General features: G+C 40.3%; 1 protein-coding gene across 2 annotated transcripts in view; it reads left to right on the top strand.

The window, feature by feature from the left end:
• OSBPL5 (oxysterol binding protein like 5) overlaps positions 1–15,923 on the top strand; it is a 133,652-nt gene that overhangs the window by 94,712 nt on the left and 23,017 nt on the right. For both annotated transcript variants that reach the window (XM_077287127.1, XM_077287128.1), the window contains exons 10-15: positions 1,322–1,506; positions 7,330–7,411; positions 7,508–7,606; positions 7,925–8,021; positions 12,962–13,060; positions 14,314–14,411. In XM_077287127.1, coding sequence (XP_077143242.1) covers positions 1,322–1,506; positions 7,330–7,411; positions 7,508–7,606; positions 7,925–8,021; positions 12,962–13,060; positions 14,314–14,411 — 660 coding nt within the window. The remainder of the gene's footprint in view (positions 1–1,321; positions 1,507–7,329; positions 7,412–7,507; positions 7,607–7,924; positions 8,022–12,961; positions 13,061–14,313; positions 14,412–15,923) is intronic.

Genomic DNA, 15,923 nt, shown 5'->3' with positions numbered 1-15,923 from the left:
ATTTGTTAGTGCTCGGAGATTTAGTTGTCATTGCCGCAGCTAAATGATTTACAGCTACCAGCCAGCTTGATTACATGTGGGGGTTGCCTGGTTGCTAGGGAATGCCCACCTGTAATCAAGCTGGTAGTAGCTGTAAATCATTCAGCTGCGGCGATGAAAACTAAATCTGTGAGCAGTCACAAATACTCGGAGACCACCCGAGCAATGAGTACACTCGCTCATCACTAGTTAAAAAGCATGTAGGCATGTACTTCACCTGAATGATGGCCATTATGGATGCAGTGGTGTAGCTTGAAGCTCAAGGGCCCCAAAATATTCAATAGTATCCCCAACTATCAATGGGTCTTTAACAGAATTGGTCTTCTTATATGGGCCATAGGGACCTTTCATGACATCAGCCGCCGCCTGCTCTCACTGTTATAAGCGGCAACAGGCATCGGTTGATGGGAACAGTAGCCCCATCAGCTGGCATCAATGATTGAAGGTAAACTTTTTACCTCCGATCACAGCTGCGGGTTCACGTTATCATTTGACAACGTGCGAACCGCGGTAATGAGTTTACCGTCAATCAGAAGCAGTGTTTGCCGCACTGTCATGCGCATGTTAGCATGGCAAACACTGGATGTTCAGGTCCCCCTAGTGAATGAGGTTCGGGGCTGGGTACTGTTCTGGTACATGAATCCTAACTTATATTAACTGTTCGGGTAAACCCGTTAGACCCAAACATCCAGGGGTCCAACAACATGTTGTGCTGCACCTGCTAGATTTATTTTCATAATGGTTTCCCCAAGCTTTTCATACCTTCTCCTGGAGGTCTGAAATGATGACACTTGTCCAAACACTTAGTTGTCTGTTCTTTTTATTTTGCATACTACTTTTTACTGGACTGGGAACATGCAGACTCAGAGTACATTGCTTCCACTATCACGATACTCCATGTTGTACAGAGATGATGAGTCTCAGTCATTTCTTACGCTGCTCTGGTAAAACCTGAGCTCAGATTTCTATTGCCAAGAAAGACAGTTTTCCTGTAAGACAGTACTGGTGAATGGGATCCAATAAGTGTTGTCATGTACAAATCACATATGGAAAATGGGGCTGTTTTTTGTGACACATTGTGTTCAGCTTTGTTTGTCGGAAGACAATAGTTAGAAGTGGTTCATCGTATATCTGGTAAAAAATGAGGCAGAAGTTTAGAACCTGTCCAAATCTGCAATCATTGTTTGACTGCTTCAATTTTCCTTCTTGTTTACATTTGAAATGCAATGATATGGTGTCCATGTCCCTAAACTGATTCATTGTCTTACATCTATACTGTTAGATTGGAGAAGCGTCGCAGATGGAGACAGTGTCTGATGAAAACAAAAGCCTGATGTGGACGCTGCTAAAACAAATGAGACCCGGCATGGACCTGTCTAGAGTCGTTCTACCAACATTTATCCTGGAGCCTCGCTCTTTTCTGAACAAATTATCGGATTATTACTATCACGCAGACATCCTATCACAGTGAGTCCATAACACAGCAAATAAATTATATATAAGCAAAAAAATTTGAGAAGTTTAATCTAATTTGAAGATTTTTAATGTTTTTCTGTGTTTTCACATGGCCTGGATTAATGCACAGATGCTGCACTCACTATTCTGCTAGTGCAGTCACTGTGTACATACATTACATTACTGATCCTGTACTGATCCTGAGATACATCCTGTATTATACTCCAGAGCTGCACTCACTATTCTGCTGGTGCAGTCACTGTGTACATACATTACATTACTGATCCTGAGTTACATCCTGTATTATACCCCAGAGCTGCACTCACTATTCTGCTGGTGCAGTCACTGTGTGCATACATTACATTACTGATCCCGAGTTACATCTTGTATTATACTCCAGAGCTGCACTCACTATTCTGCTGGTGCAGTCACTGTGTACATACATTACATTACTGATCCTGTACTGATCCTGAGATACATCCTGTATTATACTCCAGAACTGCACTCACTATTCTGCTGGTGCAGTCACCGTGTACATACATTACATTACTGATCCTGAGATACATCCTGTATTATACCCCAGAGCTGCACTCACTATTCTGCTGGTGCAGTCACTGTGTACATACATTACATTACTGATCCTGAGTTACATCCTGTACTATACCCCAGAGCTGCACTCACTATTCTGCTAGTGCAGTCACTGTGTACAGACATTACATTACTGATCCTGTACTGATCCTGAGATACATCCTGTATTATACTCCAGAACTGCACTCACTATTCTGCTGGTGCAGTCACCGTGTACATACATTACATTACTGATCCTGAGTTACATTCTGTATTATACCCCAGAGCTGCACTCACTATTCTGCTGGTGCAGTCACTGTGTACATACATTACATTACTGATCCTGAGTTACATCCTGTATTATACCCAAGAGCTGCACTCACTATTCTGCTGGTGCAGTCACCGTGTACATACATTACATTACTGATCCCGAGTTACATCTTGTATTATACTCCAGAGCTGCACTCACTATTCTGCTGGTGCAGTCACTGTGTACATACATTACATTACTGATCCTGTACTGATCCTGAGATACATCCTGTATTATACCCCAGAGCTGCACTCACTATTCTGCTGGTGCAGTCACTGTGTACATACATTACATTACTGATCCTGAGTTACATTCTGTATTATACTCCAGAACTGCACTCACTATTCTGCTGGTGCAGTCACCGTGGACATACATTACATTACTGATCCTGAGTTACATCCTGTATTATACCCCAGAGCTGCATTCACTATTCTGCTAGTGCAGTCACTGTGTTCATATATTACATTACTGATCCTGAGTTCCATCCTGTTTTATACCCCAGAGCTGCACTCACTATTCTGCTGGTGCAGTCACTGTGTACATACATTACATTACTGATCCTGAGTTCCATCCTGTATTATACCCCAGAGCTGCACTCACTATTCTGCTGGTGCAGTCACTGTGTACATACATTACATTACTGATCCTGAGTTACATCCTGTATTATACTCCAGAGCTGCACTCACTATTCTGCTGGTGCAGTCACTGTGTACATACATTACATTACTGATCCGGAGTTACATCTTGTAATATACTCCAGAGCTGCACTCACTATTCTGCGCCTTTAGTTAATGGTCATTGGTGATAATATCCCGTTTTTCCAGGAGATAATCTGTGGTCAATGATAAATCTGGCAGTAGCTTTCTCTCCTCTTCCTAATATAACAGCACAAGAATTGAGATGATTACACAATAACTCCAGGTTGCCCCTCTGTCTGTTCCACCCCATGAGGCTCCATGAATGATACTGCCATTTATAAGGGAGTCATGTCAGCTATGGCCAATCAGTTTTATAGCCAGGGGCAGTGATGTTATTAGAAAATAAAAACTCGAGATTATCTCATGTCTGCAGGAAGCAAGTCCTATACTTGTCTGGTTTCATTCGTCATCTGTAAGTTTTGGTCCTATGTGTCTGCAGTTAGATGGATTTGTGTTGTTGCGCTCCTCCGGCCATCCGCTAAAAAGACTTGGGTTTTGCTCATTATTTCTTGACCTTATAGAGAAAGAGGGTCGACTCTCAGAGGCTTGTCTGGATTACACTCTAGTAGTCCATTAAAAGCTGGACGATGAATAGCAGATGTCTTTCTGCATTGTCTTTGGCCTATTTGATGATCCTGAGAAGAGTCATTCAATTATGAGTCCATCACTCTGATCAAAAGCAAAAGAGCGCTTACATCAGACAGCACTAAAGGCTCAGCAGCACCACGATAAGTGGCTTCTGATTGTCCACAAATGGAGCCTAAATGTATCAGAACTGTTCCATTGTGGTGGAGAGAAAATAGGCAGATTTATACGTATCTATCACCGTGCTGGGATGTGGAGACTATCCTGCAACCAGGACATACTCTCAGCTCTCCTTATTTGCCTCTATAGAGTTCTATACCCCAGAACCACACTACTGCCATACAGTGCCCAAATAATAGTGCTATTCTTTACTATACACTGTAAAATGTGCTGACCTTTAGAAATACCCTGGTTTAGGGAAAGAGGGAAAAAAAGAGACAAGTGCGGCGCTTCCTCTGAGCATAATACGGTACGTTGTTACCAACAGTTAAAAAAAAATTCTTTTAATTGTGGTTATGCTCACCTTCAATCGGTAAGAAATGCACGTTGAGATTCTCAAGGAATCAATTCTTTAGGCAACTCTTCTCCGTATCTTGTATAATCCAATAAGGTGTGCAGCTCACTTTGGAGAACTATGTGTTGATCCTGCTTCGGATCCATATAAGTGGTGAAATCAAAGGGAAAATAAACTCCAAGCAAATGTGGCGCTAAGCACCTTAGGATTTTTTGAATGCATCCACTTCCAGTGAAAATTTTTTAATAAAAGTCAATGTACTTTTTCAAAACAAAAAGAAGGAAAAAACCAAAATTATATTTTTAAAATACAGTACAGCGCGTTTCAGCTGCTATTTTTACAGTGCAGCCTTCATTAGGTAACAAAAAAAAAAACCATACAGAAGCACTAGGGGTCCCGCCCTGCTAATCCCTTCTAGGAACCCTCATAAATAAGAAAACTTGAAGGTTGTAACATCACCTTATAGTGCTTTTGAATGTTTGTTTGTTTTTTTGTTACATGATGAAGGCTGCACTGTAAATTTTTTTTTTTTTTTTTTCCTTCTTTTTGATTTGAGAAAATAAATGAACTTTTATTAACATTTTTTCACTGGAAGTGGATGCACTCAAAAAATCCTAAGGTGCTTAGTGCCACATTTGCTTGGAGTTTACGGTATTTTCCCTTTATAAAATGTGCTGAGCTATGGTTGAGACGGGGATAGGCGAGAAGCCACAGCTCTTCATACATCTTGACCCCAACACCCCCCCTCATCAAGAGTGGTGTGAAAATCCCAAATATTGATGAATCAGGGCCTATATATCATGCTAATGCAATTAAGAGCTGAAATATCAGACCTGCTCTAGACACTAAATATGTATTTCCTAAAAATAATACTATATAGTACGGTATACCAAATACCAATGCACTTCTACAGAGTCCTATGATATGTTACTTATGGTGCCTAAATCAGCAGATAACCCATGTATTACAGCCATGAAAAGCACATGAGTAAGGGTGCAGAGACAAGGCGTGTGTCACAGGTGCTGGGTGCCAGGGGGGTCACCAATAAGCTGCTCTGACTTGGCTAGGGTATTTAGATGACCGGTCAGGGCATCCTGTACATCTTCAGGAAAGAAGGTTTAATCATAATCACAGGCAGTGATTCTTTACTGTAAGAGCAGTAAGACCATGGATTCTTTACTGAACAAGCAGTGAGACTATTTCACTCTCTGCCAAATAATATTATATGTTGATTCACCAAAGAAGTTCAAGGACAGGCTGGATGCCTTTTGTGGCTCAGTGGTTAGAACTGGAGTCCTGGGTTCAAATCGCACCAAGGACAACATCTGCAAGGAGTTTGTACATTCTCCCCGTGTTTGCGTGGGTTTCCTCCAGGTTCTCCGGTTTCTTCCCACATTCCAAAGACATACTGATAGGGAATTTAGATTGTGAGCCCCATCGGGGACAGCGATGATAATGTGTGCAAACAGTAAAGCGCTGCAGAATATGTTAGCGCTATATACAAATAAAGATTATTATTATATTATTCTAAATATAATCTTACAGGATATGGGTACCAGGTTCTGTGATGGGACGTTGATCCAGGGAACTAAATTGATTGCCTTCTTGCCCCTCTTATACTGTAATTCAGTCCTTGGCACATCTATTATATAACCTCAGTGGTGTAAAAACCTGATGGTAGTTTATCAACTAAATATATGGAATAAAAGTTTCCTCCTGATCATAATCTATCAGACAGATGTTTTGCAACAGGATCGTCATGCAGAAAACAAGTCTGATCTACTTTGCTTACAGAATTGCTGGAAACCATAAAATCCTCTAGAGATTTGTTCTTTTATTTAGAATTTTTTTTTATTGTTCGTTTCATAAACGATCTGTGCAGTAATATTCCAACAAATACCTGAGAATTAGATTTTTCCTGAACAGACTCCGAAGCTCCTGGCAGGAAAAGGACGAGTCTTGCAGTTTTCAATGCTTACCTGGCTAATTGAATGTAGTTAAGGTTATATAACTTCTTCATCAGGATCACTCTCAGGCTCATTATCATTTACTTCATGCTGTAAAAATGGAAATTACCGTAAATAGAATATTGCAGTGTGATAGCGAGTCATCGGGAAATTGTGGAAAGAAACACAGAAAAATGGCTCCAGAGTGACAATAAAAGAGTCAGCAGTCAAATAGCCGCAATAGATAATATTTTTGGCAAGTTTTCATTTTTCATATGGTGCCGACATATACCATAGCGTCTATTTAATGCAATTCAAAAAGTATAAGTGAAGACTGTACCTGAGTCCTCCCTGTATTTAGGTTTTTAATACAGAAATAAGCATATATATAAAATATATTATTGCACTTGACTCTTCAGTGTTCCCATAGGTTGGGGAGTATGCTAGTGTAAGGATCTGTCTAAGGTCGTTGGCTCAAAAAGGCAACCCCCTGACAGACTTGGCACAGAGGAACCCTACCCTTAACCCTTATACTGTGATCTCGACTTAAAACCAGGACCCCCTAGGTTACGATCACAGAGTAGCTGATGGCCGCAGGAGAGAGCCTAAAGCAAGAGTTGGTCAAACAAGCTGGGTCAGTAACAAAAGAGTCAAGATGGGAACAAAATATAGAGACAAGACCATAGTCAGGGACAGGGGTCAAGTACCAAGAGGTCAAGCAACGGAGAGTCAAACTAGCCGAGGTCAGAATCAAGGGGGAAAAGCAGAGTAAGATGAAGTTAGGGTCACGAGCAGAAAGAATGCAACAAAAGCACACCACGTGTACAGGGGTACCAAATACAATAAGGCAAGGGCTACATGGCGATATCGCATTTAATAATGCAAAGAGTCAAAAAATGTTATTATATGTGTTTGATTTTCTGTAGCTGGACTCACTTGCACTAGACTTCAGTACAAATAATTTGGGACTATGATTTGGCTACTCTTTTTTTTTTTAAATCAACAAAAGGTTTTAAATAGAAGAACCAGGAGGGGATGTAACCGCTCGGGAGACGAGCACTGTGTCCTCCCTACATTTCTATATAAGCCTTCTGCTCACCAGCTATTACACCACTATTATATGTACACTTATTTATAAAGATAATAATGGTCCAGGATGCCACAGCTTCAGGCTAAGTCCTCGGATCTTACAAGCAACATTTCCTGTGATTTCAGGGCAGCAGTAGAAGACGACCCTTACTGTCGAATGAAGCAAGTGCTGAAATGGTATTTGTCGGGATTTTATAAGAAGCCAAAGGTAATAATTATGTTACCTTGTTCTATCATTAGAGAAGAAGTTAGCTTAACGGGTAATGACGAAGACTTTTCCTAATTCCCTCCATTAATCTCATAGGGAATAAAGAAGCCGTATAACTCCATTTTGGGAGAGAAATTTCGCTGCTGTTGGTTTCATCCACAGACAAATAGTCACACGTTTTACATAGCAGAACAGGTAACGGATCTTAGTACTTTAATTATGGGAAGTGATCAGGGGTTGTATGTGGTGGTAAAGAATGAATCAAGGCCTGCAAATCTCAGTGTATGCGGATAGTGGTAATGGAATACATTTTGCTCTTCTTCCCAGCCCTCATGTAGATCTCCAGTTTGCAATCTTTGTAAGGATGTGCAATGTTAGCAACTGCAAATGCCATGGATTGATGAGAAAACTGAGAGGAGCGAGACTTTTCGCAAATTGGGTCATTGCGATTTTGCATATAGGATATGCATAGTTATCTCTATGTTTAATCTACATTTTTCCTATTTCTTGCAGGTTAGTCATCACCCACCAGTGTCGGCCTTCCATGTCAGCAACAGGAAAGACGGATTTTGCATCACAGGAAGCATTTTGGCCAGATCCAAATTTTATGGTAACATCTGATTTCTTTATTCTAGATGTTAACTTTATCATTTAGTCTACAGGTCCTTCTCAAAAAATTAGCATATAGTGTTAAATTTCATTATTTACCATAATGTAATGATTACAATTAAACTTTCATATATTATAGATTCATTATCCACCAACTGAAATTTGTCAGGTCTTTTATTGTTTTAATACTGATGATTTTGGCCTACAACTCCTGATAACCCAAAAAACCTGTCTCAATAAATTAGCATATTTCACCCGTCCAATCAAATAAAAGTGTTTTTTAATAACAAACAAAAAAACCATCAAATAATAATGTTCAGTTATGCACTCAATACTTGGTCGGGAATCCTTTGGCAGAAATGACTGCTTCAATGCGGCGTGGCATGGAGGCAATCAGCCTGTGACACTGCTGAGATGTTATGGAGGCCCAGGATGCTTCAATAGCGGCCTTAAGCTCATCCAGAGTGTTGGGTCTTGCGTCTCTCAACTTTCTCTTCACAATATCCCACAGATTCTCTATGGGGTTCAGGTCAGGAGAGTTGGCAGGCCAATTGAGCACAGTAATACCATGGTCAGTAAACCATTTACCAGTGGTTTTGGCACTGTGAGCAGGTGCCAGGTCGTGCTGAAAAATGAAATCTTCATCTCCATAAAGCATTTCAGCCGATGGAAGCATGAAGTGCTCCAAAATCTCCTGATAGCTAGCTGCATTGACCCTGCCCTTGATGAAACACAGTGGACCAACACCAGCAGCTGACATGGCACCCCACACCATCACTGACTGTGGGTACTTGACACTGGACTTCAGGCATTTTGGCATTTCCTTCTCCCCAGTCTTCCTCCAGACTCTGGCACCTTGATTTCCGAATGACATGCAAAATTTGCTTTCATCAGAAAAAAGTACTTGGGACCACTTAGCAACAGTCCAGTGCTGCTTCTCTGTAGCCCAGGTCAGGCGCTTCTGCCGCTGTTTATGGTTCAAAAGTGGCTTTACCTGGGGAATGCGGCACCTGTAGCCCATTTCCTGCACACGCCTGTGCACGGTGGCTCTGGATGTTTCCACACCAGACTCAGTCCACTGCTTCCTCAGGTTCCCCAAGGTCTGGAATCGGTCCTTCTCCACAATCTTCCTCAGGGTCCGGTCACCTCTTCTCGTTGTACAGCGTTTTCTGCCACATTGTTTCCTTCCAACAGACTTACCATTGAGGTGCCTTGATACAGCACTCTGGGAACAGCTTATTTGTTGAGAAATTTCTTTCTGGGTCTTACCCTCTTGCTTGAGGGTGTCAATGATGGCCTTCTTGACATCTGTCAGGTCGCTAGTCTTACCCATGATGGGGGTTTTGAGTAATGAACCAGGCAGGGAGTTTTTAAAAGCCTCAGGTATCTTTTGCATGTGTTTAGAGTTAATTAGTTGATTCAGAAGATTAGGGTAATAGGTCGTTTAGAGAACCTTTTCTTGATATGCTAATTTATTGAGACAGGTTTTTTGGGTTATCAGGAGTTGTAGGCCAAAATCATCAGTATTAAAACAATAAAAGACCTGACAAATTTCAATTGGTGGATAATGAATCTATAATATATGAAAGTTTAATTGTAATCATTACATTATGGTAAATAATGAAATTTAACACTATATGCTAATTTTTTGAGAAGGACCTGTATATATAAACTCGGGGGTAGACTTGGCATATAGTGGAATGGCCAGTATAACAAAGCCAGATATACAGCATGGGCACATGAACACCCTAGAACACAGATACTTAAAGTACAAATGGTCAATATTACCTGAATCTAACAGGATAAAACGCTAGTGCATAATATATCTACATATACAATGCTGTGCTGCAGAGAACTGGTCATGCAGAAAATGTTAAGAAAAAAATCATATACGCATAGGACATGTTAAAAATGATGTAGGGGGAGGAGCATGAAATTTAGTATTACCCCTTGTACATACAGTATAAAAGCCAAACTGATATCCCATAATAATGACATTATGTTAACTGAAAAATATGTGCCATTAAAGGGGTACAAGAAATGAGGTTGTGTACCTATATAAGGCAACTGCTCACCTCCGCTCCTACACCCCGAGGAAGCATGTAGTAAAACACATGGAGAGATGGGCGCAGGAGTTGTTCTACTATAATATAAAACTGCGTCTATCAGTGGCTATTATTTGTTCTTATGTGACTGACACTTTGGCCTCTTTACTCTGATATCTTTTGTGTCTAATTCTTATTGTGTATATCTATACTATACTTGCACTGCTTCTTGTTCCCCAGATTGACTTTTATACCGTATTAGCCTATGATTGTATACTGAAAGATAATGACAATACTACTCCTCAACCACCGTTGTTTTTCACTTGTCTTTTATGTATATGGCTGTTTTCAACATTTTTGTATGCCCAGTTCTTAGTTCTTAGCATTAAAGGATTGTATATTTAGTGATATTGTGTACGAGCATTTTATCCTGTTAGATTCAGGTAATATTGGTTTATTTTCTGTCATGTAATGGGACTGTGGGTTTCGCCATGGAGGGGCCTACCTTCCTATGATATGGCCCTCCGTTATGTCCACCTTTACACAGGATTATAGAGAGCCTCTCACCAGTTTTAGCATGCTATACCGGCCACATCATGGAACAGTGGCTGCAGAGCTGAATAAAACGTCTGCTATTTTTTACTTTCTCATCTCTGTTGCGTAGATAATAGCTTGTAAAGTTTAGGTTAAAATTTGTGATTATCTGAACTGGGCGTTACCAGAGATTTGTTTTTGGGGGCTTGTTCTTTTTTCCCATGCATGATGTTGACCAATCATAAGCAAGAAGCGTCATGCAGGGGAAAGAGAACACACCCCCGAAAGGTCAGAAAAACATGCTTTCTCCTGTCAGATGTAATGATAGATAGCCGTGCGGTCTGCATCTAGTGTATATAGTACAGCAGAGCCGAGTGTGATTACAAACATCTCCAGTATTCATCTCAATGCAGTCAGTGTGGGGGTAAGGGATGACAAGGCTGAGAGAGAAGAGCTCCAGCTACAGAGGTGTTTGTATTGACACATAGCTCAGCAATATGCCCCATCACCCCACACTGACAAATGTGAGATGTAAGCTGGAGGCGTTTGTAATCATGCTCAGCCCTGTTGTACTCTACACTGTAGCTGCAGATATCAAGGCTAGCTATCATTACTTCTCACAGGAGAAGGCAGGTTATTCTGACCTTCTTGGAGCATGTTTTTTTTTCTACATTCTGCTTAAAATTCAAAGCATATAGGTCAGTGTCATGCAGTGGTAGAAGAAAACGTCCCCAAAGACAAATATCTGTTGACGCCCAGTTGGACTTATAAATTATAACCTAAACTTTACAAGTTAATCTCTATGCATCAGAGCTGAGAAATGCAACTTTTTTTTTTAAGCTCTGCAGCAAGTATTTCAAGATGTGGCCAATTTAATTTAAGCAAAAACTGGTAAAAAGTCCTCTTTAGAAAACTGCAAAGAGCCCTTGCTACTTGTGTAAGATGCATTGATGTTCCAGATAAGTAATACTCTATATAGTATTATGTAAGTCATCTGAAGATCATACAAAAAACACAGGATTTTTTGTACCCATTGGGATTGTCACATAGAAAGACGACACTTGAGGACAGCTAATTGTGCATTAGATTTTGCTTGACTAGAACAGTTACTGTATGTCATTATACACTGCAGAAATGAGCAATTAGAAAATATAATATGGTGCCAATTCTCTTTATTACTTTACATTATGACTCATTTTTTAGCTTCTACTGTGTAAATAAATATCTTGTTGCTGTCTGGAAATAGCTAACAAGCTGATCTTACTATAACTTATTTATTGTAATTAAGACTTGTGCTATCAGCCCAGGCCAGATGACCTCATTAACTCATAACACCCATGATCACCCCAATAAAATGGTTATTGAATATGGTAGCTTCAGCATTATATGTGTTAGTGAAGAAGACTTCTGGGACTATTAAGTTGTCAATCAATCTTTTCAGGATTCAAAGTACTAAATTCACATTAAACTGATAATAATGGATCTATACATACAAATCCCAGAATCTTATATTCTCCCTGACCTCCAGGATACGTCCTCTGCCAGTATCAGCCAAGCAGCGTGGCCATGTCACTCCATGTAAGTGAAGAGAGGTGACAGCCCCTGTCATGTATCATTCAACAGTTCCAGGGAGAATGATAACATTTAAAAACCAAGCCAAAATATCTTAGACGTCAGAGTGGTAAAAGATATTCTGTGTAGAAACTTTCACTGTCGAGGTATATTCTAAGAGCCTCAATAAAGTATTTATGTACCGCCAAGAGAAAATGAGAACTCAAGGAAGCAGGAACTTTTTTTTTTAAGAGATTAAAATTGACATTCCTATTTTTAAAAATGAGAACAGACCTAATAGTGGATTATTATTCCATCGTTACATAGTTTAGTGTCTGTGCATTGTCAAGCCAGATATGCATTACTGGATGAGCAGTTTGACTACCAGAGGTACCGTGGGACCCAAGATGGGAAGGGGCTGTGACACCTGCAGGAGCGGCAGCTGCTCCGCTCAGATTTCTGGATTGAGTTCAAGACTAGCAAAGGACCCAGGCTTATGAAGAGTTTCAGCAAACAGATGTTTTTATAGAGTTTTTACAGTTTGGTAGTTGCTCATGTGCAGTAGGAAAGGGTTAAAATGTCCCATGTATTGCATTCAAAATTTGGGATTTGTGCCATAAGTGATAGAGACAGGGGTTAGCAGAAGGTGCCAAGATCCTACATATAGTGGTGCATGGGGATGAAAAATACTGTACATATACAATACAGGACTGAGAGGAAACTATATTTGTATATTAGGAAATGCTTCTTTTCCTGATGTAGTACCAGATCACAATTCCAGATTATTTACACTGTCCAACAATTTATATAGGAAACTCGCTGTCTGCAATACTAGATGGAAAAGCGAGGCTCACGTTTATGACCCGCGATGAAGACTACATCATCACCATGCCGTATGCGCATTGTAAAGGTATGAGAAGGTGTTCCTTTTAACATGGTTGACTGCTGGATAAGATTGGAACTTCTGGGACCACAAAATTGGATTAATAAGGGTCTGACTCTGATTTATAGTTTACCAGTAGTGATGAGCGAATGTGTTTTGATAAGTTGTTATCCGAGCATGCTCGTGCGCTGAGTGTCTTCGGTGTGCTCAGAAAATAAGTTTGCGTCCCCGCGGACGCATGTCTCGCGACTGTTCGACTGAGCAAACACATACAGGGATTCCATGTTTGTTAGAATGACAACGGGAGTCCCACACTGTCGCATCAACAGACGCAGCTGAATCCCAGGCAGGAGCAGTCTGTGCCGGGGAAGAACAGCACCGGGCACAACAGGCAGGAAAGTGCTAACACAGATGTGTTTTTTTGGGGGGGGGATAATACAAAAACCCACACATCTTGAAACTGCAATTATACACAACTCAATATAACAATATCTAACCTACCATATAGAACAGACTGACTATAAGTGCCATAAAGACATTTTATTGAATATATATATATATATATATATATATATATATATATATATATATATATATATATATATATATATATATAAATTTTGTTTTTTTTAAACTATTTTTATTGAAATTATAATTATAACAAGAAACAATTCAAATAATGTCATCATTGACAAGAATAAGAAATTCTGCAATTCCCCAAACCCCCCTACCTGCGTGCACATGTTATAACAAGAAGATCAAAATATATATATTTTTTAATATCCTCCTGAGGAAGTTACATTACGAAACGTGCGTTGGGGTGGCAGGATAACCATTAATGCCCGGTCTGCACATGTAAGTTGCTATTTAGCATTTTACCATATGCCTTAGCATTTGTAGACTGTAGCACTTTATAACTCATGCACCTTAATAGGCAATGTTAAACCCGTGTGTATAATATCACGTTTTTGAGCTTTGCAGCCTCTGGTACTCTGTATTTTATTGCCTTTTAAAAATATATATTCAATGAAATTTCTTTTTATGGCACATATACTCAGTCTGTTCTATATGGTAGTTTAGATTTTTTTTGTAAATTCCCGGATATACCCTTTAATAGATATATATTCTAATAAGGCATTTTCATATGGTTTGTCCTCATGGGTCAACCCCTTATAAAGCGTAGTTCTACATTAGAGCTCCACTCGACATAATTGGGGAGAGGTAAATGGTATCTATATTTTATGTCTAATTTAATCGAGATCATACATAACATCTTATAGGACTTCTGTACGGCACAATGACAATGGAGCTCGGAGGAAAAGTTACAATAGAGTGTGAGAAAACCAGGTACACGACGGAGCTGGAGTTTAAACTGAAGGTAAGAAACCTGTATATCGTAATTAAATAAACGTTGGGCAATTTTTGCTTCTGGCTTCTCACCAGATGGATCAAGATAATTCGTAGGCCTCTCCATTAGCGGTGTATAGATATGCCGATATGAAAAATACTGCTCAATTTACTTTTCATTTATATTAGAATAAGTACTACAAAGTGAGGCGTTTATGTGACTAAACCATTGATTACCGCAGCGATAGAAAGGACTGTGCAGATTAAAATCACTTTGGTAAATACTGACCCCCCTTCTGAGCCTCAGCAACAATAGGTCCATTTACTGCGCAAGATAATCGCGAAATGAGCGCTACTAGGTGCATTCATGTCATAATAATCCTGTAGTCTAATCAGACTGCTAATTATCTGATGAAGGAGAAAAATCCTTGTTCATCAGGTGAAATGATCTTTAGAGCTGCACAATAGATCACTGTTCTTGGCAGCGCATTGTCCTGTGTGAACAAAACTCACACTATCAAGAGCAATGGCAGCCTATGTGCGCTGAGCAATCTACTACAGATTGTTCAGTGCACAATGGTAAGTTGGGTCTGCCAGTGTAAACAGGCTGCTTAACGACCATCGATCTGGAAATATTTACTGATCAGAGGTGCAGCCGGTCGGTTTATATAAAGGAACCCTAAGGGCTGACAGACCGACCGTGCTTCTGATGTGCATAGGGCAAACCATAATAGTTTGATCGGTGCGCATAGAGTGCGCACTATATAAACACAATACACAATGTATAAAAATTTTTTTCCTTAAATGCAAATATTCGGGGTCAAAAATCACTTTTGCAATTTGGTTTCATTACACATTTTGCACCATTTTGCTTTTAAAGGCTTTCTGTTTCCGCACATTCAGCTTCCATGTGGTCTGTGGTCATAAATTAGCTGGGCATTAAGAGTTACAAACTCTCCCATTGGTTTCTCAGAAGAAGCTCACTGATTGATTCTCAGTTAACTCATTCTGCAGCAAGCAATAGACAGTGCGACACAGAGGCTATAGAAGGCAAACGCTGCAACATGTTTAATGAAACTCCATTAAATAAATAATTTGTAGCTAAATATGCTTGCATTTAACCCCTTAAAGACCGCCGATACGCCTTTTAACGGCGGCAGTTAATGGTACTTAAACCACAGCGCCGTTAATTAACGGCGCTGTGGAAAAAGTGAATAGCGCCCCCCAGAGTCGGATTTTCTCTGGGGTCTCGGTTAACGGGGGTAGCAGAGACCCCAGAGAACATGATTCAGGGGTTTTTTACCTACCCTCAGGTTGCGATCGCCGGTAATTAACCGTTTACCGGCGGTCGCAAAAAAACCCCAAAAAACGCGATTTCCCATTTAATTTCTCTGTCCTCCGATCTGATCGCACATCAGAGGACAGAGAAATGGGGTCCCCGATTGCCCCCCGATACTCACCTGTCTCCCCCGGTGCTCCTCGTGGCTCCCAATGGGTGCCACCATCTTGTTCCGGCCAAAAAATGGCGGGCGCATGCGCAGTG

This window comes from Ranitomeya variabilis, chromosome 2 (genome assembly GCF_051348905.1).
Source record: "Ranitomeya variabilis isolate aRanVar5 chromosome 2, aRanVar5.hap1, whole genome shotgun sequence".
In the NCBI taxonomy this organism is placed as follows: domain Eukaryota; kingdom Metazoa; phylum Chordata; class Amphibia; order Anura; family Dendrobatidae; genus Ranitomeya; species Ranitomeya variabilis.
This window is presented reverse-complemented; position numbering and strand designations above follow the sequence as displayed.